General features: G+C 48.8%; 3 protein-coding genes and 1 long non-coding RNA gene across 6 annotated transcripts; 1 reads left to right on the forward strand and 3 right to left on the reverse strand.

Annotated features, from left to right (window-relative positions):
* Window positions 1–241: 241 nt before the first annotated feature.
* LOC114797284 (putative uncharacterized protein DDB_G0290521) lies at window positions 242–3254 on the reverse strand. Of its 2 annotated transcripts, none has more exons than XM_028992075.1 (5): window positions 2525–2600; window positions 1598–1711; window positions 1022–1126; window positions 638–742; window positions 242–358 (listed from the first exon to the last, which is right to left on the reverse strand). In XM_028992075.1, the coding sequence occupies exons 1-5, from the start codon at window positions 2581–2583 to the stop codon at window positions 250–252; spliced, it is 492 nt and encodes a 163-aa protein (XP_028847908.1). In that variant the 5' UTR covers window positions 2584–2600; the 3' UTR covers window positions 242–249. The 2 variants fall into 2 exon arrangements, 1 of the variants encoding a protein (XP_028847908.1); XR_003750835.1 differs by lacking the exon at window positions 2525–2600 and adding an exon at window positions 3082–3254 and having other exon boundaries at window positions 254–358.
* A 235-nt stretch (window positions 3255–3489) lies between these two features.
* On the reverse strand, window positions 3490–9956 carry LOC114796471 (KAT8 regulatory NSL complex subunit 1-like). The gene is made up of 12 exons (XM_028990553.1): window positions 9037–9956; window positions 8824–8959; window positions 8522–8592; window positions 8057–8201; window positions 7166–7304; window positions 6687–6851; window positions 5722–5819; window positions 5483–5631; window positions 5318–5414; window positions 4902–5005; window positions 4638–4812; window positions 3490–4340 (listed from the first exon to the last, which is right to left on the reverse strand). The coding sequence occupies exons 1-12, from the start codon at window positions 9816–9818 to the stop codon at window positions 4059–4061; spliced, it is 2343 nt and encodes a 780-aa protein (XP_028846386.1). The 5' UTR covers window positions 9819–9956; the 3' UTR covers window positions 3490–4058.
* An 11-nt stretch (window positions 9957–9967) lies between these two features.
* LOC114796470 (SWI/SNF complex subunit SMARCC1-like) lies at window positions 9968–19622 on the forward strand. Of its 2 annotated transcripts, none has more exons than XM_028990551.1 (28): window positions 9968–10653; window positions 11096–11215; window positions 11297–11382; window positions 11469–11550; window positions 11681–11773; window positions 11870–11939; window positions 12098–12167; window positions 12251–12326; window positions 12408–12533; window positions 12614–12702; window positions 15293–15417; window positions 15525–15584; window positions 15668–15702; window positions 15788–15903; window positions 16004–16075; window positions 16186–16299; window positions 16381–16537; window positions 16945–17055; window positions 17144–17206; window positions 17322–17580; window positions 17669–17791; window positions 17873–17913; window positions 18122–18227; window positions 18330–18463; window positions 18573–18707; window positions 19046–19187; window positions 19288–19353; window positions 19442–19622. In XM_028990551.1, exons 1-28 carry the CDS (start codon window positions 10513–10515, stop codon window positions 19510–19512), a joined length of 2883 nt encoding a protein of 960 aa, XP_028846384.1. In that variant the 5' UTR covers window positions 9968–10512; the 3' UTR covers window positions 19513–19622. The 2 variants fall into 2 exon arrangements, with proteins under 2 accessions (XP_028846384.1, XP_028846385.1); XM_028990552.1 differs by having other exon boundaries at window positions 17147–17206.
* A 3652-nt stretch (window positions 19623–23274) lies between these two features.
* LOC114796473 (uncharacterized) lies at window positions 23275–23882 on the reverse strand. The gene is made up of 3 exons (XR_003750736.1): window positions 23743–23882; window positions 23512–23633; window positions 23275–23405 (listed from the first exon to the last, which is right to left on the reverse strand). It is a non-coding gene; the product is annotated as an uncharacterized LOC114796473 (long non-coding RNA).
* Between the last annotated feature and the right edge of the window lie 1394 nt (window positions 23883–25276).

A 25276-nucleotide genomic window follows, 5' to 3' on the forward strand; every position in this document is an offset into this window, starting at 1 on the left:
CTACAGAAATCTGCATTTTTTTACTATACTTAAGCAGATTTAATACATCAACTAAAAACAAACAGTAATTCAACATTATTTCACATTCTCTAATTACAATACATTTTAATGATCAAAATGTAAAAAAAAAGATGTAGGACCTAAATACATTGGTTTTTCTATTAATTACAACAAATTGTGAAATATACCATTAATAAAAACACATTTTACACTTAAATAAAACTAGAAAGTATCATAATCTGAATGGAATTACCTGTGATATTGCCAATCTGTGAATTTTACTGGTCGATCCATCGACTTGTTACTCTTCATGGATGTGACTGTAGGAGCTGGTGACGGTGTTGGGAATGGCTGTTGCCTGAGTTATAAAAATAACACAGATGAACTACAGAAATCTGCATTTTTTTACTATACTTAAGCAGATTTAATACATCAACTAAAAACAAACAGTAATTCAACATTATTTCACATTCTCTAATTACAATACATTTTAATGATCAAAATGTAAAAAAAAAGATGTAGGACCTAAATACATTGGTTTTCTATTAATTACAACAAATTGTGAAATATACCATTAATAAAAACACATTTTACACTTAAATAAAACTAGAAAGTATCATAATCTGAATGGAATTACCTGTGATATTGCCAATCTGTGAATTTTACTGGTCGATCCATCGACTTGTTACTCTTCGTGGATGTGACTGTAGGAGCTGGTGACGGTGTTGGGAATGGCTGTTGCCTGAGTTATAAAAATAACACAGATGAACTACAGAAATCTGCATTTTTTTACTATACTTCACCAGATTTAATACATCAACTAAAAACAAACAGTAATTCAACATTATTTCACATTCTCTAATTACAATACATTTTAATGATCAAAATGTAAAAAAAAAGATGTAGGACCTAAATACATTGGTTTTCTATTAATTACAACAAATTGTGAAATATACCATTAATAAAAACACATTTTATACTTAAATAAAACTAGAAAGTATCATAATCTGAATGGAATTACCTGTGATATTGCCAATCTGTGAATTTTACTGGTCGATCCATCGACTTGTTACTCTTCGTGGATGTGACTGTAGGAGCTGGTGACGGTGTTGGGAATGGCTGTTGCCTGAGTTATAAAAATAACACAGATGAACTACAGAAATCTGCATTTTTTTACTATACTTCACCAGATTTAATACATCAACTAAAAACAAACAGTAATTCAACATTATTTCACATTCTCTAATTACAATACATTTTAATGATACTACCTGGGCGGTAGTAGCCTAGTGGGTAACACACTCGCCTATGAACCAGAAGACCCGGGTTCGAATCCCGCTTACTACCATTGTGTCCCTGAGCAAGACACTTAACCCTAAATTGCTCCAGGGAGACTGTCCCTGTAACTACTGATTGTAAGTCGCTCTGGATAAGGGCGTCTGATAAATGCTGTAAATGTAAATGTAAATGTAATGATCAAAATGTAAAAAAAAAAAAGATGTAGGACCTAAATACAACAAATTGTGAAATATACCATTAATAAAAAAACATTTTACACTACAAAGACTTTAAAGTATCATAATCTGAATGGAATTACCTGTGATATTCCCAATCTGGCCAATCTGTGAATTTTACTGGTCGATCCATCGACTTGTTACTCTTCATGGATGTGACTGTAGGAGCTAGTGACGGTGTTGGGAACGGCCGTTGCCTGAATTATAAAAATAACACAGATGAACTACACAAATCTGCATATTTTTTACAATTTGTCACACAAACAATATAACACATTTTGAATGAGAAGGTGTGTCCAAACGTTTGGCCTGTACTGTATATCTGGGAAGGCTTTAAGTCTTAAAAAAACATATATATTATATAAGCAAACAGAGATATGTTTGACAATATGCATTGCTTCATCTTCAGGACTCTGCTTTCCATACTGTTGTACTGATTATGATTATTAACAGCAGGAAAGGAATCCATCCACTTGCCTCATGTGACCTAATCCGAATGGAAAACAAACACCACGTGACATCACAGCATATATTTCCATAAAAACTGATTACGAAGACTAATAGTTTTGTTTTCATCCACTATGAAATATAGCGGTATGTTTTGATGCTGTGTTTTCTGGAAGTTGAAATAATTCTGACGTTAAATCAGACAGGCCACACCCTGAACCCCCTGGAAAGTATGCACACGCCATATACACAAATGTCCAACATTTGACGTAATAACTTTAATTTCGCAGTTTATAAATAATTGATCAGTAAAAACAACATTAATCTTTATCTTGAGATAACAGAGTCTACGGAAAGTCTACATGATACACGGAAGTCGCCATGTTGGAGAAGTAAATGTCAAAAAAAAAAAAAAAAAAATGTTGGAGAAGTAAATGTCAAAACGGACAGTCAGTAAACTTAGTTTATATCCGGTGAAGGACAAGAGAAAACTTGAAGAAATAAAGCAGGAACAAAAGAAAGCCTGGAAAATACGGTGGTTTATAACGATTTACAAGTTTTACCTGTCGTGGTCTGATCGCGCCATCCCGACACAAAACAAGTAAAAACCCGCCTTCAACATTTAGGTTTCGCTTTAACCTGAAATGGCGCAACTGTAATCAAATCTGATGCTCTTAAAGGGGCTGGCTAGTTTAAAAAATAAAATATAGACTTTAAATTTATCAGTGTTTAACAGCACAGCCCCAATGTTCAATGTAAAATAATTTTATTCTAAATACTCTCATATTCTAATGTACAGTTATTACATTTTTTATTTCAAAAATGTCTTTGGCTCATGACTCATCAACGGCTCATCACTTAATTCATGAGAGTTTAAAACCTGCTTTTCATTACAAATCTCTTCAGTGAGAAACGGTTCTGTAAATGTGATCTAAGAAGAGCTGAGCAACAACGGGAACAACGTGTTAAAAACTGAATTCCATCGTGGTTGCCTTCAAATGGCCTGTTGTAACTGTAAGACTGTATGCATTTAAATTATCCTTGTCTCTATACGATGTTGAAGTTACAAATACTGTATATTTATATAAATAGATGTAAAAGTACATGCTAGAACACTTACTTCTGAATCCTACTGCTATTGGAGTATGTTTTTTTTTCTTTTATTCCTGTAGACTAAATTGAACTGTTAAAATGTGCTTCTAATTCGTAAAACAACAGACTTTCTTTCCTTATATTCATCATATTTTACATTATTTTGCCTTCTCTCCGTGTTCGTTTTTTGGAAATCCCCTGCCGACGTGAAACCGGATTCACCGAATAGAAATGCATTGTGGGAAATGTAGTTTATGGTCAACGTCAACGTATCGTGCGTGCTGAAGGGACGAATGTCTTTCTATAGTTACCCTGCTGTAGATGGCTGTTCGAAGTAGTTTTGCCCTAAAAACTAACTGATTTATGGCCATTTTAGGCCGTATTGTCAGCAGCCACAGTAAATAAAACGCGGGAAAGAAGCAAAGACCACATTATGTCCATATTTCTTTTTTTATTTAATCGTCGCATGAATACCGTTGTGCGTTTGTCATCAAAATACATTATTCACCAACATTTTAAACCAGAACCTGTACAAAACAAAGAGAGACACGCAGAAGGTGGAACACGGTGCTAGGTCCCAATCCGGTGGGTTGTTACGGTGACGCCTGAACAAGTGAGATCAAGCGGACGTAATTAATAATTCCTGTAGAGTCACTAATGAACATATAATATGCGTGTGAGATTCACAGCTTTGGTCATTGGGACAAAAACACCTGGTGCTTTGAAAATGTCGGCAAAAACGGACAAAACTCAGCGTTGATGAGTAAATATGCTAGTGTGTGTACAGTTATGAGGAAACAGGAAGTTGGACGTGTAGTGTAACAGCACACGGGTTGAGAATGGCGTTGATTGTGTACGGTAGTACGGTGCCTTGGTCTGGGATGGAGACCTGTCCCGGTGGGACATTGTAAAGTGTAGGTCAGGAGTTTTACATTGGCGTCAAGAGTGCATAGTTCAAGTGACAGATAAGGAGCGGTGATGAGATGTTTTGGGCGGGGTAAAAGGTCACCGAGCACGTGCAGTGGAAGGTGAAGAGGGCGTGAACAAGCAAACATCCTGAGTTGTGGTGAGTGTTGCCATGGCAACAGCCCCGGCTGGGCGTGGGGTCCTTGGTGAGAGCTCCAGGCTGTCCACAGAGATGCCCGAGTCGGTACTCTGGCTGCGGCCACTGCCGCCGCACGCATCCTCGGGCTCCTCCTCCTCCTCCTCCTTCAACCAGAGAAGATCCGCCTCCTCCAGCGGGAACGACCGGCGTTCCCACGGCAAGACCGACTGCTGAGAGAAAACCTGTAAAGGAACAGTTTTAAATGTTTTGTTGATGCCTACACGTAAATCCACACTGATCTCATGCTGCTGCTCAACATCAGGTGGCAGTAGCCTAGTGGGTAACACACTCGCCTGTGAACCAGAAGACCCAGGTTCAAACCCCACTTACTACCATCGTGTCCCTGAGCAAGACACCCCAGGGGGGACTGTCCCTGTAACTACTGATTGTAAGTCGCTCTGGATAAGGGCGTCTGGTAAATGCTGTAAATGTAAATCTCACTCCTGAGTAACAGATTCAAAGATAAAACGAACGTCCACCTGCTGCTCTTCCTCAGACTGAGCGAAGTTTGGTTCTTCTGCGTCTCGATCTCCAGGCGGGCTGGTCGGCGAACTCGCCCCGTCTGCGCAGTGGTCCTGTCTGCCGCTGGGCGAGCAGGCGTCCCCGTCCACCAGCCTGGAGCTCCACTGCCCCTCCCCGTGGCATGAAGCAGGCCTGAGCGAAGACGGTCGTGGGAATCAGCCATCAATCAGACATTTTTTTAAAAATGGTCACTGCGCAAACAATAATAAAAGCCCCCTGACCTGCCCCGCCTGCGTCTGTAGGCCCAGCTGCCCCAGCGGCCCCTCTCTCTGCCCTCCGACACGGCGTGGCGACTGAGGAAGGCGCCGTCAGACAGGTCCTCCACCTACACGCACACAACATGCTTGTTAAGTGAAGCGACTGTCATTGTGATCCACAGCAGCACAGCACACGGTGCACACAGTGAAATTTGTTCTCTGCATTTAACCCATCACCCTGAGTGAACAGTGGGCAGCCATGACAGGCGCCCGGGGAGCAGTGTGTGGGGACGGTGCTTTGCTCAGTGACACCTTGGCGGATCAGGATTCGAACCGGCAACCTTCTGATTACGGGGCCGCTTCCTTAACCGCTAGGCCACCACGGCACCTGTAGGGTAGAAGCGGTGCACAGACACCATCCCTTTCTGACAGCTACACACCTCCTCTGGGTGTGAAGCATCCCGGTCCTCCGGGTCTCCAGGCTCAACGCTGGACTCCGTCCTGTCCTCGGCGTCCCGGCGGTCCAGCGCCCTCCAGCTGTGGAGAGGCAGTGAGAGGGATGAGCTTGTCTCCGGGTCCTACCGGCCGCGGCGTGATGGACTTGCCTGGGTGTGGGGATCTCCTTGTACTGCAGCCGCTGCACTCGCACGGCCAGCCCGGACAGGCCCAGCGGCATCACCAGGTTGTCGATGTCGAACGAACTCTCGCTTCTGCGCCTGCGCAGCGGCTGACACGGAGACGAGGCCCTGAGCACCTTCACAACAGCAGACACCAGTCAGGGGCGCGTGCACGGATACCGGGGTCACGGGCAGTCCAGGTATCAACAGTCCAGGAATCAACGTACCTGAGTGGGTGTGGCTGACAGCGGGTGCAGCTCCGTGATTGGCTGAGTGGGGACACCCGGACTCACCACAGCCCTGTAATCCCTGCAGCTGGCCCCACCTGCAGACATGGACAGAAGGTCAGCGTGGCATCTCAGAAGCTCTTTATACTTCATATTAAACCTAGCAGGTAACACACTCGCCTATGAACCAGAAGACCCAGGTTCAAACCCCACTTACTACCATTGTGTCCCTGAGCAAGACAGTTAACCCTGAGTGTCTCCAGGGGGGGACCGTCCCTCTAAATACTGATTGTAAGTCGTTCTGGATAAGGGCGTCTGGTAAATGTAAAATGTAAATTTCATCTCCAGGGGTCACCAACCCGAGGCTATTTCATCCTTAAACAGCGCCTCCCTGTGGCTTTAGAGAATAAATTAGAATTTCAGTGTATTTTTTTTTTTTATCTGTGGTTTGTAGTTTGAAATTAAAATGCAATATGTTTAATTTTTGGTCGCTCAACATGGCGCGTGCGCTCGCCACCCCCACCAGAGCTGTTTATCAGTCTGTTCGATTAGAGCAGCGTTGAGGCGAGTAAGCAGCTGTTTACGATATTTAGTCTTTAACGATTCGCATAAGTTCACATAAGAGTCTGTAGAGCTGTACACAGACAAAACAATAATATCCACAATAAAACAGTAAAAACCAACATCTAGAGAGATTTAAAAGCCAAGGAGAAATAATGTGTTTTGATGGAGCTCTTAAAAGCAGGAAGGCGGTTGGCCGGAGTTTCGTTGCAAAATCTTAGTGCAGCGAGTGAAACTGCTCGGTCACCCCTGAGTTTCCTCCTCGTCTTGGGGACGTTCTGCTGACCGGAGAGCACGTGGAGGAGCGTACGACTGAATTAGGGTGACCAGGTCTCTCCTTTTTTAATATTTTGAGGTGATTAAACACTCGTCACCGGTTTAAAACGTCTGGAAGAATTACTCACCTCCGCTGTGCAGATGAGGCGTCCTCCTCGCTCTGCCCGCCCTCAGAGGCACGTGGCCCCGCCCACCAAACCAGGGGAAAGCAGGCGACAGGCCGGGCCCGCGCAATGCATTCTGGGAGCGTCTGACCTGCAGACGCAGCCCACAGTGCACCGCCAATGGAAAATCTGTTCTCACACACACAAACAAATTTGGTTTTGAACACCTGCACAGTTTCAAGAGCAAGAACAGCCAGAAACGAGTGTCCGTGTTAAGAGCATTAAAATGAATTAATCGATGAATCGCGAGTGCAGTGCAGTTCCTAATTGATTTTATCGATTGCCGTTTGCTTAACGCTGTTTAACGTTCGTTGGGATTTTGGAAGAAATTGACACTCATCTCACTCTTATCTCACTGAATAATCGAATAATCAATCGAATCATGAGACAAGTGAATGTTCACACCTCTAATATGTGTGTGAGTGTGTGTGTGTGTGTATTACCTGGAGTCGGAGTGAGAACAGGATGTACACACAGGTCCAGTCCCGTACATTCCTCTTTCTCCGACGGGGGCCGCGAGGAGCTCCCAGCACACAACACACACACTACCGGTGGCTCACATGCACAGGGCAATGCTACCGGCTGGCCGAGAGACAGAGGGAGACAGACAGAGAGACAGAGAGAGAGAGAGAGAGACAGAGAGAGACAGACAGACAGAGAGTGAGAGAGACAGACAGAGAGAAAGAGAGACAGACAGAGAGTGAGAGAGACAGACAGAGAGTGAGAGAGACAGACAGAGAGTGAGAGAGACAGACAGAGAGTGAGAGAGACAGACAGAGAGTGAGAGAGACAGACAGAGAGTGAGAGAGACAGACAGAAAGAGAGAGAGAGAGACAGAGAGAAAGAGAGACAGACAGAAAGAAAGACAGAGAGAGAGACAGACAGAGAGAAAGACAGAGAGAAAGAGAGAGAGAGACAGAGAGAAAGAGACAGACAGAGAGTGAGAGAGACAGACAGAGACAGACAGAGAGTGAGAGAGACAGACAGAGAGTGAGAGAGACAGACAGAGAGAAAGAGACAGACAGAGAGAAAGAGACAGACAGAGAGAAAGAGACAGACACAGAGAAAGAGACAGACAGAAAGAAAGACAGAGAGAGAGAGAGAGAGACAGACAGAAAGAAAGACAGAGAGAGAGACAGAGAGAAAGAGACAGAAAGAGAGAGAGAGACAGACAGAAAGAGAGAGAGACAGACAGAAAGAGAGAGAGAATGAGAGAGACAGTGAGACAGACAGACAGACAGAGAGAGAGAAACAGAGAGAGTGAGTGTGTTATTGAACAGATCTGAACACAGATCATGAAAGCGTGATTAATATTTGGTGTTTGCATGTCTCACCTTCGACCTGAGTGCCACAGATCCCTCCACACGGATCAGTTTGTGGCGCCGCTGCCGTGGTAAAGGACAGACCCGCGCCGCAGAGGGGAGGAGCTGAGCGTCGTCAGCCCGAGTCATCCTGAGGGCATCACCCGCAGAAGAGGACCTGAAAGAAACCTGTTCTGTCAGAACCTGTCACGTGACCAGTATGAAAATACCCAAGATCAACATAAACTATATTTATTACAGCAGATTTTTTTAAATTGAAAATTGCAAAGATTTTTTTTGTGAAAATGTAATAAAATGTGTTTTAGTTATTTGAGATTCCTCAAAATATTCAAACTAATGACAAACTAATATGCACAGACTGGTTCTAGACGCTGTAATGAACCTTTGATCTTCATAAAAAAGCCTCAGATATAATGAAAAAGCTGATTTATCTAATGATTGAAGTCTGATTGGCGGGAGAGGGCGAAGCAGACGGACCTGAAAGCGGGGTTTGGTAGAGCTGGTGAGGGTCTGGACGCTCTGTGCTGTGTGTCAGGAAGCAGCCGAGCCTGAAGAGGAACCCAGAGATTTACACGGGGGACACACACACATGCACTAATACACACGCACGCACACACACGCCCTCATACACACACACACTTTCACTCACACACACGCACTCATACACACGCCCTCTTTCACACACACATAAACTCATACACACGCGCCTTCACACATACACACACACACACACACACACACACACACACACACACACACACACACGATTTCAGTCTCACCTTCACCTGCCGGAGGTGTGTGTAGAGCTCGGTCAGCGCTCTGATCTTATACTCCAACTCGGACACCTGAGCTTGGAGCCACACCCACCTGCTGCCCAGCCACGCCCTCTGCTCCACCCACCACCACTTCCTTCCCCTAAATCGAGCGAGACGGGCCGCATCAGACACAGGCCGCCGAAGTCAGACGAACACGGGGGATGTATTTCAACTCACGCGGTTTTCCCAGCCACGACTCCACCTTTCCTGCCACCTTCCTCCTCCTCGCTGTCGCTGCTCCCACCCGAGCTGCTGGCCGTGCGGTCCGAGTCCAGAGCGCCCTCTGCCGCCCGGAGGACCCCACTGCAGCTGCGCGCCAGCCGACCGAGCTCCGCCGAGCCGCCGCACCTCCGGCTGCAGCTCCACCCCGCCGGTCCCCGCAACCCCCGCAGCTGCTGGCCGACGTGCCGCTCCACCTGCTTCACCTGCACGGCCTGCAGGCGGCGCCACGCCCGCTCGGTGCGCGCCGCCAGGACCGCCTGCCGCCGGCCGGCCTCCTCCGACACCGAGGCCAGCTGCGCCCGCTCGGCCTCCACAGCGCCGGTGGGCGGGGCTCCGTGGGTCCCACGGTCACGTGGGTCGGACAAGTAGGACCGGACGCGGGACGGGTCGCCGCAGTTCACGCCGCTGCCTCCGTACGTCACCGCGCACGGCCGCTTGGGCGGCCGGCCGTAGGCGCAGCCGCGGCGCTTGCCGGCGGCCCGGTGGCCACACCCTGCGGCGGCCGCCGCCGGACCCGCCTCCTCGGGCTGCGCTCTGCGGCTCCTCCCGCCGCGTCCGCATTTCCTCCCGGAGTCCGTGCGGTTGCCGGAAAAGGCGCCGTTCGACGCCGCCGCGACGTCCCACTCGCTGTAGGTCTGGGCCTCCGGGACCCGGATCTCGGCGTGGCCGCACCGAGGCGGGGCGCTGACGCCGACCAGCGCGCTGCACCGCCCGGCCCGCGCCGCCCCGGCGCTCATTCCGGGCCGATCCGCCGCGCACCGCCGGACGCGTGAATACGGGCGCAGAGGCGGGAGTCCCGGCCGCTCCCTGCGCTGCGCAGCATCAGTCGTCCCCGGCCCCACTGCGCATGCGCGGGGCGCGACGCAGCCTGCGCGCCGGGAGTCGGGCATTTTGAGCGCTTACTACTCTTACAAGAGAATAAAAAAAACACACTCAAAATCTGCCCGGTCAGCGCATACATCACATTACTAAATATTAGGTAGATATATTACTAAAAATATTATAATATAATATTTAGTAATGTAATGCTAAATTTTGCACTTTATAGTTATGTTTTAATATTTAGTAACGTGATGCAAAAATGTTCTTATTACAACACAAATGGCAATAATAGCGTATTAATAAACAGTTATGGTGCATTAATAAACAGCACGGTGGTTATTATAGACTTGATATATAATTTTACAAATCATTCTCTACTAAAAACCAAAAAAAAATACAGTAATTCGCTATTGTAGATAAGTTATATGATACGACGGAAGGTTTTGTAGCGTGGGGGTGCAGACCGCGCCGCGAGATCTCGTTCGCCTCTCGCCCCGTATTCTCGCGAGATCTCGCGCGGTCGGGTAGGCGGCGCGGTGCGGTGCTGCAGGCCGCGGCTGCTCCCAGGTTCCACTTTCATGCGCCTGCGTTTCGGCTCCCGGACGAGGCATGGCGACCCAGACCGGGACACCCGGCGCGTCCGCGGGCCCGAGGAAGGACGGCGGGCCCTGCGGCAGGTTCTGGGAGAGCCCGGACACGCTGGCGCAGCTGGAGGCGGTTCGGCTGTGGGTCGGGAAGCATTACAAGAAGGTGAGAGAGCCGCGGGGCGACGCGGGCCCTTTGTTGCGGCCGCGCTTCTTGCGGCAGCCAATCAGCGGCCTCGGCCGTGTTGTTGCGGCCGAGCTCCGCTCAGCGCCGAGGTCCGCCGGCATTTGTCCAGCGTGTCCAGTTTCTTCTTGTGCTGGTTCGACTGGGCTGCTCCCGAAGCCGACCAATCAGAATGCAGCGGCGAATAGAAACTGGCCAATTGGAACACGCCAAAAGCTCAGCGCGCACGAGAAGCCGACCAATCACAACGAGGCAGAGCTCAGTCGAACCCAGGCCTGTTTCTGACCTGATAATTAATAACATGAGCCAGAAATTAAATCATGAGCTTCTGTGTAGACATTTTCAGACATTTGAGACTCCTTACAATCAGTAGTGACAGGGACAGTCTTGATTGGTCGTCTTCGTCTCTGCTCTCCTTGTCCAGTACGTGCAGACTGACGACCCGCCTGGCAGCGCCCTTGCCGGGCTGGTGCAGCAGCTCCTGCACTTCCAGGAGGAGGCGTTCGGCCGCCGGGCCACCAGCCCCGCCCTCACCAAGCTCCCCGTGAGTCTCTCACATGCCCTGCTACGCCCTCACGCCCCCTTCCCCTGCTGACCTTGGTCTTGTCTTTCTCCGCCTCCACAGATGAAGTGTTTTCTGGACATGTCACCAGGGGGCGCTCTGTGCCACATCCTGGGCTCCGCTTACCGATTCAAGACAGACCAGGGCTGGTGAGCCTGTGTACATGTGCGTGTGACCTGACCCTCTCTCTCACCCCTCGGTGGCCCTTGACCCTCTCGTACATGTTCTCTCTCAGGCGGCGGTTTGACTTCCAGAATTCTTCCAGAGTGGAGCGGAACATCGAGATGTTTGTTTCGATGGAGAAGGCCCTGATCCAGGTAGGGATGTGGTAACCATGACAACAACCCATGATGTATGTCTGGTTGGGGGGAGACCATATGGGTTAGAAGGCTTGCTTGAACTGCAGACCTTGGTGTGTGTGTGTGTGTGTGTGTGTGTGTAAAACAGAACGGCTGCCTGGTACGGCCCCTGGTCTACCTGTCACCTGATCTGGACCACACCCAAGCCAGCAGAGTGCGGGAGATCATCACACGACACCAGGTGGGTCACGGGTAGAAGCTGAGAGGCTGTCCCGCTCTCTCGGCAAGGCTCTGATGTTGTGTGTGTGTGTGTGTGTGTGTGTCCTTCTTGTTTTAGGGTTCAATAACGGAGGATAAGACTCAGGCCTCTCATCTGGTCTTCCCATCACCCTACTCGCAGGAAGAAGGTGTGTGTTCTGTTAGGACGACCTTTCTAGTTATAAATATCTTCTTTATCAGCTTTTTTCCTACACACATAAAATCATCTCCGCCACACGACTTTTGGCCAGTCCTGGACACGCCCCTGTGTTGCTTTTTTAATGCTTTCTCTCTATTTCTCCATTAGCTGAGTGGTTCCGGCCTGTTCTGCGTAACGATAGACTGGTGTTACTACACTGGGGTCATTATCCGGACAGGTGAGGTGGACACACACACACACAGTACATGAGTTATGTAGAACACTGGCCCGAGAATTCCTCACTGTGTGTGTGTCCTGCAGTTACGATACCTGGGTGTCCAGCAGTGACGTGGAGGCGGATGTGGAGGAGCCGCCCGTTGCAGGTCGACAGTGGAGGGTGAGGAGAGTTGCAGGAAAAGCCTGAAAAGTCTTCTGAAGGAAACAAGTCAACTTCTTGTCCCCTGTCCTCCTCCCTCAGGTCCATGTGAAATGGGCCGTGGACATGGACACGTTCAACGAGTGGATGAACGAGGAAGACTATGAGGTGAACGAAAACAAGAACAGCGTCGTCGTCCGCCAGCGTTTCTACACACGAGATGAAGAGGTACCACAGGCTCCACCCACAGCAGCTTTAAAAAAAAAAAGTTATTTAAAATTAATTATCATTTAAAACCTGTCTCTAAGTCTCAGGAGCGGAAGCCCAGCGTAAAGAAAAGGAGGCACTCCCCATCTCCCATCACATCCGACACCAGGAAGAAGGGGGGGAAGAAGGGGTGGGTTACTGTCCTCCATCATTGTCACTTCCATCGCTGTTTCCCACCTCTGTATTAACCCTGTTCTCGGACTCGCCCGCTGCCCGGACTGGGACTGGGACTCGGCAGCTGCCCGGACTGGGACTGGGACTCGGCAGCTGCCCGGACTGGGACTGGGACTCGGCAGCTGCACGGACTGGGACTGGGACTCGGCAGCTGCCCGGACTGGGACTGGGACTGAGACTCGGCAGCTGCCCGGACTGGGACTGGGACTCAGCAGCTGCCCGGACTGGGACTGGGACTCGGCAGCTGCCCAGACTGGGACTGGGACTCGGCAGCTGCCCGGACTGGGACTGGGACTCGGCAGCTGCCCGGACTGGGACTGGGACTCGGCAGCTGCACGGACTGGGACTGGGACTCGGCAGCTGCCCGGACTGGGACTGGGACTGAGACTCGGCAGCTGCCCGGACTGGGACTGGGACTCAGCAGCTGCCCGGACTGGGACTGGGACTCGGCAGCTGCCCAGACTGGGACTGGGACTCGGCAGCTGCCCAGACTGGGACTGGGACTCGGCAGCTGCACGGACTGGGACTGGGACTCGGCAGCTGCCCAGACTGGGACTGGGACTGGGACTCGACAGCTGCCCAGACTGGGACTGGGACTGGGACTCGACAGCTGCCCAGACTGGGACTGGGACTGGGACTCGACAGCTGCCCAGACTGGGACTGGGACTGGGACTCGGCAGCTGCCCAGACTGGGACTGGGACTGGGACTCGACAGCTGCCCAGACTGGGACTGGGACTGGGACTCGACAGCTGCCCAGACTGGGACTGGGACTGGGACTCGACAGCTGCCCAGACTGGGACTGGGACTGGGACTCGACAGCTGCCCAGACTGGGACTGGGACTGGGACTCGGCAGCTGCCCAGACTGGGACTGGGACTGGGACTCGGCAGCTGCCCAGACTGGGACTGGGACTGGGACTCGGCAGCTGCCCAGACTGGGACTGGGACTCGGCAGCTGCCCAGACTGGGACTGGGACTCGGCAGCTTGCCGGACTGGGACTGGGACTCGGCAGCTGCCCAGACTGGGACTGGGACTCGGCAGCTTGCCGGACTGGGACTGGGACTCGGCAGCTGCCCGGACTGGGACTGGGACTCGGCAGCTGCCCGGACTGGGACTGGGACTCGGCAGCTGCCCAGACTGGGACTGGGACTGGGACTCGGCAGCTGCCCAGACTGGGACTGGGACTGGGACTCGGCAGCTGCCCAGACTGGGACTGGGACTCGGCAGCTTGCCGGACTGGGACTGGGACTCGGCAGCTTGCCGGACTGGGACTGGGACTCGGCAGCTGCCCAGACTCGGACTGGGACTCGGCAGCTTGCCGGACTGGGACTGGGACTCGGCAGCTGCCCGGACTGGGACTGGGACTCGGCAGCTGCCCGGACTGGGACTCGGCAGCTGCCCGGACTGGGACTGGGACTCGGCAGCTGCCCAGACTGGGACTGGGACTCGGCAGCTTGCCGGACTGGGACTGGGACTCGGCAGCTGCCCGGACTGGGACTGGGACTCGGCAGCTGCCCGGACTGGGACTGGGACTCGGCAGCTGCCCGGACTGGGACTGGGACTCGGCAGCTGCCCGGACTGGGACTGGGACTCGGCAGCTGCCCAGACTGGGACTGGGACTCGGCAGCTTGCCGGACTGGGACTGGGACTCGGCAGCTGCCCAGACTGGGACTGGGACTCGGCAGCTGCCCAGACTGGGACTGGGACTCGGCAGCTTGCCGGACTGGGACTGGGACTCGGCAAGCTGCCCGGACTGGGACTGGGACTCTGCAGCTTGCCGGACTGGGACTGGGACTCGGCAGGCTGCCCAGACTGGGACTGGGACTCGGCAGCTGCCCAGACTGGGACTGGGACTCGGCAGCTTGCCGGACTGGGACTGGGACTCGGCAGCTTGCCGGACTGGGACTGGGACTCGGCAGCTGCCCGGACTGGGACTGGGACTCGGCAGCTGCCCGGACTGGGACTGGGACTCGGCAGCTTGCCGGACTGGGACTGGGGACTCGGCAGCTGCCCAGACTGGGATGGGACTCGGCAGCTGCCCGGACTGGGACTGGGACTCGGCAGCTTGCCGGACTGGGACTGGGACTCGGCAGCTGCCCGGACTGGGACTGGGAACTCGGCAGCTGCCCGGACTGGGACTGGGACTCGGCAGCTTGCCGGACTGGGACTGGGACTCGGCAGCTGCCCGGACTGGGACTGGGGCTCGGCAGCTGCCCGGACTGGGACTGGGACTCGGCAGCTGCCCGGACTGGGACTGGGACTGGGACTCGGCAGCTGCCCGGACTGGGACTGGGACTGGGACTCGGCAGCTGCCCGGACTGGGACTGGGACTGGGACTCGGCAGCTGCCCAGACTGGGACTGGGACTCGGCAGCTGCCCGGACTGGGACTGGGACTCGGCAGCTTGCCGGACTGGGACTGGGACTCGGCAGCTGCCCAGACTGGGACTGGGACTCGGACTCTCCGCAGCTTTCCTTGATTGGGGACTGGGACCCTGCAGATGCTGACCTCATGATCTGTGCTGATTTAATGTCTCTCCCTCCTCAGGAGTTCCGGCTACTATAAGAGGCGTGGTCATCGTGAGGAGGAGGAGCCAGAGGAGGATTTGACCAAAGACATGGAGGACCCAACACCAGTGCCCAACATGGAGGAGGTCATCCTGCCCAAAATTGGTCTCTGTCCTCCTACTGCACTGATCTACACGCACGGGGCATTTTAACAATTCTGATTGGTCAGAGACGGTCGTGGGTACTTATCGTTTCATTCTGATTGGCTGCAGTGAACCTGAAGAAGGACAGCGAGAACACGCCTGTGAAAGGAGGGACCATGACTGACCTGGGTGAGTGTGTGTATATGTGAAAGAGAGGGAGAGAGAGAGAGAAGGAAATAAATAAACTCATTCATTTCTGCACACATTTTTAGATGAACAAGAGGATGAATTCTTGTCTGGAGTCAGGGTAAGAATTTACACACACACACACACACAGACAGCCAACGACAGTATAGCCCCTGCACACAGCCAGCTGTTTCCTGTGTGTGTAGGATGAGGAGGAGGGGAAACTGGACTACGGTCGCTTGGATACAGGAGAGGACAGCGCGACGGAACAGACCCATCATATCATCATTCCCAGCTACACCAGTTGGTTCGATTATAACAGGTGACACACACACACACACACACACCTCTGCCTGAAAGGACCTTAATCTTGGACCACGCCCACTTCCGAGATTAACATGCAGATTTTCTTTCCTGCCCAGTATTCACCAGATCGAGAGACGCGCCCTCCCCGAGTTCTTCAATGGGAAGAACAAGTCCAAAACTCCAGAGATGTGAGTTTTCTGACCCCTGCTGGCGGAATGAGGGAGTGTATCTGGCGGGTATTAGTGATTGTGGATAAGGGCACGCGATCATGTGACCTCGCTCGACGCCTGTCCTGCAGATATCTGGCGTACCGTAACTTCATGATTGACACCTACCGGCTGAATCCTCAGGAGTATCTCTCCTCCACATCGTGCAGGAGGAACCTCACTGGAGATGTGTGCGCGCTCATAAGGTGATCAGAGTGTGTTTCTGGACCTGTGTGTGTGTGTTGTGTGGCAGTGGTTGGTTATTGTGTGTGTGTGTTTTTGTGCAGGGTGCATGCACTCCTAGAGCAGTGGGGGTTGATTAATTATCAAGTGGAGGCGGAGACTCGGCCCCTCCCGATGGGCCCGCCCCCAACACCGCACTTCAACGTTTTAGCAGATTCAAACACCGGCGCACTGGTACCACTTCAGCACAGGCCATTACAGGTAACACACATATACACACACAAAAACACAGTAGGTTAGACACTCGCTTATGAACCAGAAGACCACAAAGTCCCAGGTTCAAACCCCACTTACTACCATTGTGTCCCTGAGCAAGACACTTACATTTTATGTTTCAGGCATTTATCAGATGCCCTTTTCCAGAGCTCATTATAATCAGTAGTGACAGGGACAGTCCCCCCCCTAGAGACACTCTTATGTGTCTTACTCAGGGACACAGTGGTAGTAAGTGGGGTTTGATTCAACCGCGAGTGTCTCCAGGGGGACAGTCCCTGTCACTACTGATTATAATGAGCTCTGGAAAAGGGCGTCTGGTAAATGTAAGTGACAATCGTCACACACGCGCGACGGTTCTATGAAAGGCTGACTGCTGTGCATGTTTTGTTCAGGTCTCTGCCTCCCAGCACATGTTGAATTTCCCCGAAAGGAGTCGAGAGAAAATATCCGACCCGCAGAACTTTGGCCTCAGAACCGACATCTACGCCAGGAAACACCCCAAGGTGAGCGGCCTGCATCGGGAGGGTGACAAACGATGAAGGGCGCGGTGCTGATGCGTACGTCCCCGTCTCTCTCTCTCTCTCTCTCTAGCAGAGTAAGAACGCGAGTGCAGGCAGGGAGTGGACAGAACAGGAGACACTGCTGTTGCTGGAGGTGAGGACCAACCACAAGCCACTTTTAGAATGAATTATTTTATGACTAATGTGAGGTGACAGATGAAATAAAGTCAACAACAAGTAATGAACGGAGGCGGTTGGGTCTCCCTCAGGCGTTAGAGATGTACAAGGACGACTGGAATAAGGTGTCGGAACACGTGGGCAGCCGCACGCAGGACGAGTGTATCCTGCACTTCCTGCGGCTGCCGATCGAGGACCCGTACCTGGAGAACTCCGAGGCGTCGCTGGGTCCTCTGGCCTACCAGCCCGTCCCCTTCAGCCAATCAGGGAACCCGGTCATGAGCACGGTGGCCTTCCTCGCCTCCGTGGTCGACCCGCGAGTCGCGTCTGCAGCCGCCAAAGCAGCTCTGGGTGGGTGTTCGTGTGTGTGTGTTTTGCGTATTTGCGTCTGCAAATTGTGTGTATCTGTTGTATTAACTGTGTGTGTGTGTGTGAACAGAGGAATTCTCTCGGGTGCGTGAGGAATTCCCCGCCGACCTGCTCGACACCCACATGAAGAAGCTTCCAGAACCAGGACGGACCTTTGGCCTGCAGACTAGTTCCGAGATGCCGGAGAAATCAGGTGTGTGTGTGTGTGTGTGTGTGTGTGTTCTCAGAAACTTTTATCGTTTGTCCTCATTCCCGCGCCCTGTGTGTGTCGTAGATTTTGACCAGATGGAGCCAGATGCCGAGCTGCCTGACAAGGTGAGGTCACCTTCATGTCCCCTGAATACCCTGAGGTCACTTCCAGTTAGTTAAACCTTGCACTAAAGTTACATACAGAGGTAACGATTGTGCAGACGTAGCTCCCGACGTGAGAAGATCATCGAAACAACCACCGTGTATATCTGGACTCAGATGTTTAAAACGGCTGTGTTGTTGAACTTCATCACTGGTCTTCATGGGGTTTCAGGCGGAGGAGAAGATGGAGGGGGAGCTGATGGAGGTCAGCCAAGTTAAGTTGGAAACGTCAGAAAGAGACGAGAATGTTGGCGAGAGAAGAGACGATGGCAGAGCAGGTGTGTGTGTGTGTGTGTTTTAGCACCTTCTGCACTGTAAAGCCTGTACCTTTCACACTACCTAACATGGATTAAAAAAAGAGAGACGTGTTTCTGGTGAAGATGATTTCTCGGAGGTGGGACCAGCACTGGTGGAGAGGGAGGAGAACAGACAGAGCCTGGAGCTGGACCTGGTGGAGGCAAACATCTCCACGGCTGCAGCCGCTGCACTGGCCTCCGCTGCAACCAAAGCCAAGGTGAGCGAGTTGGAGGCGAAGAGTGTAGAACGTAGACCAGGGCTGATCCAGGGCTTAGCGGAGGATAGAACCTCGTCCTGTCTGATCGTATCCAACCTCTGACGCTCAGCACCTGGCCGCGGTGGAGGAGAGGAAGATCAAGTCGCTGGTGGCCCTGCTGGTGGAGACACAGATGAAGAAGCTGGAGATCAAGCTGCGACACTTCGAGGAGCTGGAGACCATCATGGACCGCGAGAAAGAAGCGGTGAGTGACCATCGGATCCAGGCTTGATTACAGGTGGTTAGGATTGTCCCTGTCACGTCCCGACCTACAGAGGGCATCATGGTACCACCAGTTCATCAACATCATGAAACGTCCAATCTGGAGCAGGCAATTAAACACTAATAACATATTCAAGAAGGTTGTTTCTGATTATAGGTCCTCAAAAATTCTACAATTTTAACAGAACTCACCTGATTCAAAAATGTAATTAAATTAAATATTGTGTATATTTCTATATTTCCTGTATGCCCGTTTGTGACGTTAGGACCATTGTGTATATTTTTGTAATTTTGTGTGTGTGTGTGTGTGTGTGTGTACAGTTAGAGCAGCAGAGGCAGCAGCTCCTGTCCGAGAGGCAGAACTTCCACCAGGAGCAGATAAAATATGCTGAGCTGAAAGCCAGACAGCAGCTGGAGCAACAAACCTCCACACACACACCTTCTTACAACCCAGTGCAGCACGGTGAGTACACACACACACACACTCACACTGTTCCCAGTGTCCTGTAACCCTGGCTCGGAATGAGTAATGTTACTCAACATTAAACGTGTGTGTGTGTCAGGTGGAATGATGGCTGGAGCAGGACAGATGATGGGGGCTCGGCACATAGGAGCACCGAATGGCATGTGTGAGTACAAACACACACACACACACACACACACTCACAAACTGAGGTTCATTTCTGAAGTAAACGGTGGTGTTCCTCGCTCCCATAGATCCCACACAGCCAACCGCACAGCCTGATGGGATAGCGCCACCCACCACCGGCTCCACGTCCATCTCATGACGGCTCAGTGCTGAAAGCCTGAGGCCACGCCCGGTCGCTGCGGCCACACCCCTTCGATGAGCCATTCATGACCGTTTTCACGTCTTCTTTGTCATGTTTATGTGCTGTTACGAAGTTCATGCTGGTTTCTGTTGGTTTTCTTTTGTACTGGTTGTAGGTTTTTTTTTTTATTAATGCTGATGCAGCATTGGTAGGCCAATCATGACTAAATAAACCTGTTTTGTATGAAATGAACTGATGAGCTGTCGTTTTTTGAAAGCTATTTCCATTTACAGCATTTACCAGACGCCCTTATCCAGAGCGACTTACAATCAGTAGTTACAGGGACAGTCCCCCCTGGAGACACTCAGGGTTAAGTGTCTTGCTCAGGGACACAATGGTAGTAAGTGGGGTTTGAACCTTCTGGTTCATAGGCGAGTGTGTTACACACTAAGCTACTAACACCCCTAGCGGTCCATGATAACACACACACATTGTGCACATCATACCATTTAGAATTATGAGGAGCAGTAAATCTCTTGTATCAAGGAGTATCATATTCTTAACAAATCTAAAATCGTGTAGTTTTTCTTTTTTTGCGACTGTGAAGAATGTTGCTTTTTATGATTTTATGTGCGTTTTTATCAACTGGCAGTGAAGAGCAGGTGAGTTTAAAGACGCTCTTGGAAAATCTTGGAAAAGCTGATGAATTTGTGTTGCAACAGCTCGTGTCCACGTTCCAACACAAGATCGTTGACCTTGTCTCTCAACATGATCTCTTATTCCACATTATACAAGAGACCATGTAATGGACGTCATTGTTTCCAGATCTTCTCTCTTCTTTTCCATTACTTTAAGTTTAAAGACTTTATTGTCGTTGCACAGTCACACTTAGTACAACGAAAGGTCCTGCCCTCCAGTCCCCACTGCAAAATGCTGTAAAAGAATAGAAGATTAAAAGGTAGTAACATCAAAGAAGATGCAGATAACGCAAAATAAATATGTAATAAATACCAGTCTGTACAGGAGTGTGCAAATCAATGTAATGTAGTAGCAGCAGAGCAGATACAGTATTTATGTGTTGAGTTGCCTGGTTGTAAAAACTGTCCTTCATTCTATTTGTTCTTGACCTCAGCGCCCTGAATCTCTGGCCAGAGGGCAGCATCTGGATCGCCCCATGTAACTTTCCGTCTTTTCCAGATAGTGTGATTGTCACGATTGTCCTGACTCTGACTTCTGCAGTCTGGACCGGAGTTTGCAGTGTGTGTGTGTGCGTGTGTGTGTGTCTCCTGAATTACCTGATGGTGTTCGCCGGATGTGCTGTGTAGAAAGGTGTTGTGCTGCTGCCCGGTCATGATCCCTGTACCATGTTGTACTTTGTTGTCCAGTAAGTCCCTCGTCTTAAAGAGTAATACGAATGTGTCCTTCCATCTCTGCCATGCGACCCACGTCGTCACAGTGATATCAGTTCAGATTTATTCTATAATTTAACTTGGTTACAAAACATCAGAAATATATACGTATAGACAAAATAGAATCTTTTTTTTGTGTGTGTGTGTGTGTCTGACGGAGTTGACATAAATCAGGTTATTGAGTAAATAAAGGTCAGTTTTCATTTAAAAAAGAGTTTTGTGGCTAAGACCATTGGAAATAAATATCCTGTTGAGATAAATGTGGTAAAAAAAATGTGGTATGTGGTATAAAACAGGTTTGTCTATTGTTACAAGGTTGGTTATTTTTGTTTTTCTGTTACACAAAAAACAGGTCGGTATGCGGTGTGGTGAGTTCTCACCATAACCTCGCACGACACCGAACATGCGGAGTCATTGACACAGAAAATGTAAACACTGAAAACTTGATAAAACACTTTGAGTTATATACGCATTACTGTCTGGTTTGGGAACCGTATCGTATGGGACCACAAGACCCTACAGCGGATAGTGAGGACAGCTGAGAAGATCATCAGAGTCTCTCTTCCCTCCATAACAGACATTTACAACACATGCTGCACCAGGAAATCAACCAGCACTGTGAAGGACTCTACACACCCCTCACATGCACTCTTCACCCTCCTACCATCCGGAAAAAAAGAAGAATGCTTCGGGCCCTCACTGCCAGACTGTGGAATAGCTTCTTTCCACAGGCCACCAGACACCTGAACACTCAGGGACTTTCCTCTTTGGGCTGACATACACACACACACACACACACACTAGCTCTGTTATATAGAGTAAAATTCTCTAATGTTACATATATTATCGTTTGTCTGTCTGGCACACGTGCACTTTATGTCAGTATGTAACGTTGTGTAAATGTAGCACCAAGTTGTTTTGTTTTATTTACATTTCATTTACATTTACAGCATTTATCAGACGCCCTTATCCAGAGCGACTTACAGTCAGTAGTTACAGGGACAGTCTCCCTTGAGCAACTTAGGGACACAATGGTAGTAAATGGGATTTGAACCGGGTCTTCTGGTTCATAGGCGAGTGTGTTACCCACGAGGCTACTACCACCCACTCTCTACTGTCTAACGTGTATGTGGCTGAAATGACAATAAAGTTCAACTTCATCTTGAACTTGAACTAGACACTGGGTCTAAATCCACATGATACAGACTAGGGCTGAACGATTTGGGGAAAAAAGACATTGCAATTATTGAGATCAATATTGCGGTATGCGATTGCGATATGATAAAGGGCACTTACTTGTATATCAATGAAAAGTTGCATACAAATTACTAATAGTGAAATGTACAAATTAAATAATCACAAAAATCTCTTTACATTACATTTACCCTGGTAAGGCTAAACAACTGTTTTGATTATATTTGGCCATTATAAAATCCCGTATTATAGTTCTTACGTTTAACCAAAACGTTGTTTGGAGGCTGACTTAAACACAGGACTGCATAGCTTTGCTATCTTAGCCTAGCTTAGCTAAGGTTAAGACTTATAAAATGGGATTTTATAATGGCCAAATATATTCAAAACAATTGTCCAGCCTTACCTATGAAATGTAATCCCCCGGGATCTGGTTTGGAGCGTACAGCGGTTTGTACAGCCCCAAGCAGCACAAGAGTGAGGCATTTTTATGCACTTCTCTCCATACGGATTTTCCATTTTGACTTCCTGACTGAAATCAGTCTATTAATTACATAAATAGTTTGTTGAATACTGTGAAGTATTTAAATTATTTAGGTTCCTCACCCAGTTTCACTCTGGGGTTTTAGCGGACGACAGGTGGGTTAGATTTGCATAGTCATGTTATCTCCATCATACAGAGGTGATGTCAGCTTGATAACAAAACTGGTTTAACAAAATTCCCTTGTATAGTTTGTGGAAATAAAATGCTTTTACTTTCATAATTAAACAGAGCTGAGAAATTCACTAGTTGATTTCACCAAACATGTACCTGAACATAATCATAATCAGATGATTTCTGACCAAGTTTGTTTTCTTCCACTGTGTGAGATTTCCAACATCCTTCCAGTTTTTAATAATGCACTTTTTAAAATAGTAATAATTAATAATAATGGTTATTAATAACAATAATTAATAATTCCAGTTTTTATCAAAATTTTAACTCAGTTATCAACTGTGTTTTTGACTGGATGCAGCCCTTTTCCACAACCATGACTACACCAGTTGAAACATATCCAGCTACAACTATTGCTGCCGATACAGCTAGACTGATGCCCTTCAAACGAAGAAGTTTAAATACTTCAAAATAAAAGCTGAACAAGATGCGCTGAGTGACAATCAGATCACACTTCAGACATGATTAAAGGAGGTGAGGTTCCAGTCTTTATTTTTCCATGACAATCATTCTTTTTTAAAAAATGTTTCATACACTTTTGATTGAGTCTTTAAGAGACATGCTCAGGTCTTCTTCTTAATCCTCATGGTTTTGAGCTGTTATTACATAAAAATAGACAGAACATTAGTTCTATATTTGAATTAATAACCCTGAGCTTTACAGGGGAAAAGGTCAACAATGGCTGCAAATCAGGAAACTCACCATTTCTGACACCGTCTCTGACAACTTTTCTGTAAAGAGCAATTCCAGCTACCGTTACCGCTGCTGCCGCCGCTACAACTATACCAGTAGGGCTGGCCAGCAAACTAAGAGAAAGGACGAATCTAGAAGACAATAAGAAGTGAAAGTGAGCAAAGACCACAGTCTGGAAAATTAACCTCTTTACTTTAAGTGGTGGTATTATATAGTATGAGACGTATTTCCAGTACTTACAACTCCTTCATTACTGCTGTCAAAAGGGTACAAGTCAAAAGTACAAGGGTACAAGTCGAAATCCTCGCTGTAGAAACAATCACAGTGAAGTGATCACAGAATGCATTAAACCCGACCCTAACATATCCCCAACTTTTACTTTCATTTACAGAACAGGACAAACCAGTTCCACAGGAGTAAAAGACGTGCTCACTCATAAAAAGCAACACAACATTCACACATTCACAAATACAGAAGAAAAATTACACAAATGTTTTGTGTGTGAACTCTTTTATATGAATGAAGAGAGCAGTGGGTTTAGTCGTGTCACTTATTGTGCTGAATAAAAGTGAAGTGATTGTCATTGTGAGACACTGCAGCACAACACACGGTGACACAGTGAAATGTGTCCTCTGTATTTAACCATCAGCCTTGGTGAGCAGTGGGCAGCCATGACAGGCACCCGGGGAGCAGTGTGTGGGGACGGTACCTTCATCAAGGGGACATCTGTGGCATCTTGGCGGTTCGGGACTCGAACCTGCAAACTTCCAGAAATAATTATCAGTATGTAGGAAAAGAAAAACTATCCACACAGCCATGCTTCTTGGTATATGATTATTCTAACTCCCAGAAGATGAACTTTGTTTTAAAATATTAAAATGTGTTTGTTATTAGATGTGTCAAATCCTGTATTATAGTAATCACATCTATAATAGTATCATTTGTCATCAATAATGGGAAAAGAGAGAGAGAGAGTGTGTGTGTGTGTGTGTGTGTGTGTGTGTGTGCGTATATGTGTTTGTATGCCCGGGGAGCAGCGTGTGGGGACGGTGCTTTGCTCAACTTCGCAGCTCAGTGGCACCTTGGTGGATCAGGATTCGAACCGGCAACCTTCTGATTTTAGGGCCACATCCTTAACCGCTAGGCCACCACACTGTCATGGCTGCCCACTGCTCACCAAGGGTGATAGTTAAAAGCAGAGGACACATTTCGTGGTGTCACTATGTGCTGCGCTGCTGTGTATCAGAATGACAATCACTTCACATATTTGTAGCTGTTCCACCTTAAATACTGCAGGCTGCAATACTATTTATTTTACATTGAAATGTCCATCTTCATCATAAATCTATTTACACATGAGCAAAGTTCCCAGGTCAGTTTTACAGTGAAAAATGTTTTGGGCCAGGAAGATATTAGTTGATATTTTATACATCCTATTTTACCCTTAACAAGTGAGCTTTAAGTGGCCCACAGCTTTTAAACTGTAGTTTTCTTTTTGTAAAAGAATTTTACAGTTGCCATGTGAAGTTTTCAGTGAAAACATTGTGTGTATATATGTGTGTCTATATGTTTGTTTGTGTATGGGTGTGTATAGAAGTGTGTGTGTGTATGGGTGTGTATATATGTTTGTTTGTTTGTTTGTGTATGAATGTGTGTGTGTGCGTATATATATATATATATATATGTGTGTTTGTTTGTGTATGGGTGTGTCTATAAGGTTGTGTGTGTGTGTGTGTGTGTGTATGGGTGTGTATATATGTTTGTTTGTTTGTGT

The sequence above is a fragment of the Denticeps clupeoides genome, chromosome 9 (assembly GCF_900700375.1).
Source record: "Denticeps clupeoides chromosome 9, fDenClu1.1, whole genome shotgun sequence".
Taxonomy (NCBI): domain Eukaryota; kingdom Metazoa; phylum Chordata; class Actinopteri; order Clupeiformes; family Denticipitidae; genus Denticeps; species Denticeps clupeoides.

Coding starts and splice junctions, on each gene's coding strand:
- LOC114797284 (XM_028992075.1), bottom strand. CDS start 2,583: ATGTTGAAGGCGGGTTTTTACTTGTTTTGTGTCGGGATGGCGCGATCA. Junction 1,127..1,597: donor CCAGATTGGGAATATCACAG/GTAATTCCATTC, acceptor TTTATAACTCAG/GCAACAGCCATTCCCAACAC. Junction 743..1,021: donor ACAGATTGGCAATATCACAG/GTAATTCCATTC, acceptor TTTATAACTCAG/GCAACAGCCATTCCCAACAC.
- LOC114796471 (XM_028990553.1), bottom strand. CDS start 9,818: ATGAGCGCCGGGGCGGCGCGGGCCGGGCGGTGCAGCGCGCTGGTCGGC. Junction 8,202..8,521: donor CTACCAAACCCCGCTTTCAG/GTCCGTCTGCTT, acceptor GGTTTCTTTCAG/GTCCTCTTCTGCGGGTGATG. Junction 4,813..4,901: donor TACAGACGCAGGCGGGGCAG/GTCAGGGGGCTT, acceptor GTCTTCGCTCAG/GCCTGCTTCATGCCACGGGG.
- LOC114796470 (XM_028990551.1), top strand. CDS start 10,513: ATGGCGACCCAGACCGGGACACCCGGCGCGTCCGCGGGCCCGAGGAAG. Junction 16,538..16,944: donor TTCAGCACAGGCCATTACAG/GTAACACACATA, acceptor TGTTTTGTTCAG/GTCTCTGCCTCCCAGCACAT. Junction 19,354..19,441: donor AGGAGCACCGAATGGCATGT/GTGAGTACAAAC, acceptor TCGCTCCCATAG/ATCCCACACAGCCAACCGCA.